The sequence below is a fragment of the Bison bison genome, unplaced genomic scaffold (assembly GCF_000754665.1).
Source record: "Bison bison bison isolate TAMUID 2011002044 unplaced genomic scaffold, Bison_UMD1.0 scf7180017864039, whole genome shotgun sequence".
Classification (NCBI taxonomy): Eukaryota; Metazoa; Chordata; class Mammalia; order Artiodactyla; family Bovidae; genus Bison; species Bison bison.
This window is the reverse complement of record NW_011494611.1, coordinates 3,541,719-3,547,484: the sequence shown is the minus strand read 5'-3', so window position 1 is coordinate 3,547,484 and position 5,766 is coordinate 3,541,719. Positions and strand designations below refer to the sequence as shown.

Here is a 5,766-nt window from a genome sequence, read left to right as displayed (position 1 = left end):
ACTGAAGCGACTTAGCAGCAGCAGCAGCAGCAGCAGCTTTCTTTATAGTCCAACTCTCACATCCATACATGGCCACTGGAAAAACCATAGCTTTGACTAGACAGACCTTTGTTGGCAAAGTAATGTCTCTGCTTTTTAATACGCTGTTGAGGAGGTCATAACTTTTCTTCCAAGGAGCAAGCGTCTTTTAATTTCATGGCTGCAGTCACCATCTGCAGTGATTTTGGAGCCCCAAAATAAAGTCTGTCACTGTTTCCATTGTTTCCTTATCTATTTGCCATGAAGTGATGGGACCAGATACCATGATCTTAGTTTTCTGAATGTTGAGCTTTACGCCAACTTTTTCACTCTCCTCTTTCACTTTCATCAAGAGGCTCTTTAGTTCTTCTTCACTTTCTGCCATAAGGGTGGTGTTATCTGCATATCTGTTATTGATATTTCTCCTGGAAATCTTGATTCCAGCTTGTGCTTCACCCAGCCCAGCGTTTCTCATGATGTACTCTGCATATAAGTTAAATAAACAGGGTGACAATGTACAGCCTTGACGTACTCTTTTTCCTATTTGAAACCAGTCTGTTGCTCCATGTTCAGTTCTAACTGTTGTTTCTTGACCTGCATACAGATTTCTCAGGAGGCAGGTCAGGTGGTCTCTTTAAGAATTTTCCACAGTCCGTTGTCATCCACAGTCAAAGGCTGTGCAGAGTTTGCGCTGGTAGAGTTTCAGGGGAAAAAAAAAATGTGTTAAACACAGATGCCTTTGGATTGATGAGGTCCCATCCATGGCTGCTGGCCTTATTTGTCTGTTGCCAACCTCCCTCTCCCACCCCACACTGGATCGGGCAGGTTTTGTAGGAGGTTTCTCAGCTCTAGGGAGCCTCAAAGTGGTAATTGCTCAGACCTTGAGCTAATAATACTGTGGATTCTCCTGGCGCCTTTCATCCAAGGACCTCATCACCCTCCAGCATTATCTGATTCCCACACAGCTCAGAGAGTGTGATAACCCCTATTATTACTCCACCCCACAGCTGAGGACATTGTGGCTCTGAGAGACAAGGGTCGTTGGGGCTGGAACTGGAACAGGCCTCCTGGGCTTCTGAGATCAGTGTCCTGGGCAGGAAAGCAGCAGAGATTTCTGATGGGTGAAGAGCTGGATCAGGGTTGGCTGGAGTCTAAATTGCTTGGGACTGTAGCTTAAGCAGCCCAGAGTATGAGAGGCAAGATCATAGTGGTTGGTGGACTGCTGCAGAGCTACAGATGCAGAGCTTCCCTCCTTTCTGTGCTCTGCCTGCCCTTCCTGCAGCCACCAACAAAGCACGAACCCCAGCCACCAGCCCAGTTTCATGGGGCATGTCCAGAAATGAAGAGTTGGGATGATGAGGGATGTCTCATTGTGCCCTGAGGAATGGTGGAGAGATTTTAGACTTTGATCTAAAGAAGAGAGCCTAGAGACTGCAGAGTGAGGTCCAGTGAGTGAAAGGTACCAGGAGACCGCATTTAACTCTGTAGAGATGGGGCATTGAACAGCCAGAATTATCTCAAAAAGGAAAGAGCTCTCATTTCAGGAAGTGAGCTCCCCGTCCCTGGAGGTGATCAAGCAGAGGCAGATAACTGCTAAAAAGGTTGTCATGGATGCAGCAGATACAGGCTTTCTGGTTGATGTACTGGTTCTCTGCAGGCCCTGTGTCCACTGCGAAGACAGAGTTCCATGGCTTCTTGAGGTTCTAGGAGGAGTCTATTTGACTTGAGATGCGATTTTTCCCACATGTCATTGAGGACAAAGAGGGTCCTCTCTCTCTCTCTCTCTCTCTCTCTCTCTCTCTGGAGAGCTGCTGGATGCCTATGAGGATGACCTGATGTTCTGTTTTTATACTGTGTTTTTAAAAATAAAAATTGTGAAAGCCACAAGAGAAACGTCATGCCGCCCCTCAATTCTTCATCTGTATTCCAGCCCTTGTCCTTCGATTATCTTCATGTTTCCCCTCTCCATCCCTTCCTTGCTTCCCCCTTTTCTCTCTTTCTCTTCTTTCCTGCTTTGTCTCCTCTTTAGTTTTTAAAAAATTTTTATTGAAGTATAGTTGATTTACAATGCTGTGTTGAATTGTCCTGTGTAGCAAGGCGGCTCAATTTTGCATATATATATATATTCCTTTTCACTAAGGTTTATCACAGGGTGTTGAATATAGTTCCCCACGCTATACAATAGAACCTTGCTGTTTATCCATCCTATATTTAACAGTTTGCCTCTGCTAGCCCTAGACTTCCATTCCTTCCCTCCCCTCCCCGCTCTCCTCCTTGGCAACCACAAGTCTGTTCTCCGTGTGTTTCCTCTTTAATTTATTTTTAATTATAGAAGTGCTATAGGTCATGGATATATTTGTATTGTTACAACAACTCCAGGAATGGGAGATTGAAATTCCTCTTGACTTCCCTCCCTCCAATTCCCAATCTAGTCCCTAGAGGTGATCACTGGTTTTAATTTGACATCCTTTCAGAACACACACACACACATACACAGACACCACACCAAACACAGAGAGATATATATTATGCGTATTGTTCCACGATTTGTTTTTTCCACTAAAAAACTTGTCTCAGGACCTCCTGGCAGTCAAGTGGTTAAGACTTCGTGCTTCCAATGCAGAGGGCATGGGTTCGACCCCCTGGTTGGAGAATTAAAATCCCATATGCCTCTTGGCATGGCCCCAAAATAATAATAATAATCTTGTCTCAATAATGTTCCTATTCCAGGATGCATAGCACTCTCCCATTCTTTATATCGGCCCATACTATCCCACAGCACAATTATAATTGGTTCATTTAATGATTTTCATTGATGGGTTTTTTGAGTATTTTCAACTTTTTACAGTGTTATAGAGCCACATGAGTTTTTGTCTATGATAGTTACCTGGAAGTATAATTGCTAGGTTGAAATATAAGGACATTTATATTTAATAGATATTGTAAGAAATTACCCTTCATTTACACTTCCTCCATCAGGGCCTGAGGGTATCTGTTTTCCTTTGTCTTTACCAACATTTGACATTGTCATCTCTTAGATTTCTTGCCAGTCAGATTGGGGGAAGATGATATTTGATTGTGAATTTGCATGTCTCAGATCTCCATGAGCTTGAGCTTCTTTTTGTATGTTTATTGGCCATTTTGTTATCCCTGAATTTCCAATTAGCTGTCCTTTGCTTGTTTTCCTATTGCATTGTCTCATAAATTTGTTTATGATACATTTAATTGTAACAGACATTTAAAAAGTCTCATGGAGTTAAATTCATCTCTTTTCCCTGTGACCTCTACATTTTTGTGTCTTGCTTAAGAAGGCCTTCTCCTAACTAAGAAACATGTTAAGAGACTCTTCAGTGTGCTCTGGTCCAGGGCTCCTCAACCTTTAATGTGCATGCAACTCCCTGGGGATCTTGTTAAACTGTAGACTCGGAATTCAGTAGGCCTGGGCCAGGGCTTGAGACACTGGATTTTTTAAAATCTGGTTTTGCTGGGTCTTAGTTGCAGCACACAGGATCCCAGCTGTGGCATGCAGAATCTTTAGCTGATTTGTAGCACGTGGGCTCTACTTCCCCAGCCAAGGATCGAACCGGGGTGCGCTGCACTGGGAGCACAGTCTTAACCACTGGACCACCAGGCAAGTCCTGAGATGTTGAATTTCTAACTCCCATGCTTCATGAGATGTTTCTCATGCTTCCACGCTTCTCATGCTGCTGGTTCTTGGACCTCACTTTGAGTAGCAAATCTCTGTGCCAACATCAGAGACAGTCTCCTCAGCATTTCTTTAAGGAGGTCAGGATCCTGTGGAAGGATTAGGGGCAGTAGCATTGACTTTGAAAGATCTCTCTGCCCACGGCTGATCTCTTTCCGTTTGCTTTTCCCCCAACTCATTCATCCCATGTCCCTGTATTGTTACTGCCTTCCCAGAACATAGCCTAGCTGTCTGTACAGCTGGAGAGCTTTAGCCAGTCACTTAGTGTGGACTCCTGACTGAGGCCCACCCCGGGTCCTTAACTCTCAAATCTAGCCTTACTGTCATGCGGATGCAACAATTTTTCTGACTCTAACAGTGAGAGCTTGGCTACCTGGTAAGGTAGTGAGCTCCCCATCACCAGGGGAGTGTAAGATTAGGATGGAAAACCACCACTGGAGATATTGAGGCCATGAGGAGGCTTAACTAGGTGGTTTCTGAGCTCCTTTTTAACCCCAAGACTATGCAAAACCTTGAATCGCTTCACATGAACAAAAGCGCATACCTGTCAATGTCACCCCATGTTTCACCTGGCAAGGAAATGAGGTGAAGTTGTTTCTCTTGCTGTTTCCTCAGGTCAGCTAAAGCTGTCCATTGATGCTCAGGACCGGGTTCTGCGGCTGCACAGTAAGTATGGCTGTGCTCATCGGGGCTCACTGGGGAAGGGGTGGGCCACTTGACCTTCCACATGGAGCAGGAACGAGTGGAAGTGTTACGGTGGCCAAGGCTTCTTTCCCCTCTTCGTATAGTGTCCTGCCATGTGTCCATAGGAAAAAAAATGGATATTCACTTGGGACTCCTAGAGACCATCCCCTGGTCCCGGCCTGATGTGGAGTCCATGGCAGGCTGGAGCAGTCTTTGGCAACTCACCATCCTCCTTGGCTCCATTGGAGTGGGGCCACAGAAGAGCTGCCCTTACCTCCCCTTCTCCTTGCTTCCTTTCTTTCCTCTCTCTCTTTAGCTTTCTCATCTGTCCATCCGTTCACTGACGGCAGTGTAGCGTCACCGCTAGCGTCACAGTGCAGGAACACAGTGTAGCTTTCCGTCTTTGGAACCAGACTGTGTTCAGTCGTGTCCAACTCTTTGCAACACTATGGACTATAGCCTGCCAGGCTCCTCTGTCCATGGGGATTCTCCAGGCAAGAATACTGGAGTGGATTGCCATGCCCTGCTCCAGAGGGTCCTCCCAACCGGGGGATCAAACCCAGGTCTCCCGTGTTGTAGGTGAATTCTTTACCATCTGAGCCACCAGGGAAGCCCAAGAATCCTGGAGTGGGTAGCTCATCCCTTCTCCATGGGATCTTTACAACCGAAGAGTTGAACAGGGGTCCCCTGCATTACAGGCAGATTCTTTCCCAGCTGAGCTGCCACGGAAGCTTTTGGAACCAGACTGTGCTTAGTTGCTCAGTTGTGTCTGACTCTTTGTGACCCCACAGACTGTAGCCTGCTAGGCTCCTCTGTCCATGGGGATTCTCAAGGCAAGAATACTGGAGTGGGTTGCCATGCCCTGCTCCAGGGAATCTTCCCAACCCAGGGATCAAACTGCTTTTGGAACCAGACCGCTTGTGTCCGAATCTTGGCTCTGATTCTTTTCCAGTGACCTTAAGCAAGCTCAGCTTCTCATCTGCTGGATGGTGATATTGGTACCTATCTTACGATAATAGTACCTATCTTATGGGTTGTGACAAGGATTAAAGGAGTCAATTTTAGTAAAGCACTTAGGACAGTACCCAGCATGTGGTTAACGCTCTATGAGTGTTTGTTAAGTAATACAGAAAACCATAAGTTCCCCGAATAGTGATTGAACACGTCCCTGTGCCAGGGGCTGGGGATGCCAAGGAGAAGTGCCCACCTCTGGGTGGTGCTGATAGGGTGGTTGGGACAACTTGGCAGAGGGAGTAATGTCCACACTCCGTCCTGAAGGAGGAAGGGGCCTGAGCCAGGCAGAGGGGAACAGGCAGGCCAGGCACTCCACGAAGAGGGAGCCACAGGCGCCAAGGCCG

The 5,766-nt window shown here is 46.4% G+C and overlaps 1 protein-coding gene across 3 annotated transcripts in view; it reads left to right on the top strand.

The window, feature by feature from the left end:
* Nucleotides 1-5,766, top strand: part of RGS3 (regulator of G-protein signaling 3) — a 138,588-nt gene that overhangs the window by 14,622 nt on the left and 118,200 nt on the right. For all 3 annotated transcript variants that reach the window (XR_824848.1, XM_010835147.1, XM_010835148.1), the window contains exon 2: nt 4,340-4,390. Coding sequence is in view for 2 of the 3 variants with exons in the window: in XM_010835147.1 (XP_010833449.1) it covers nt 4,340-4,390 (51 nt within the window). In the remaining variant the exon portion in view is untranslated. The remainder of the gene's footprint in view (nt 1-4,339; nt 4,391-5,766) is intronic.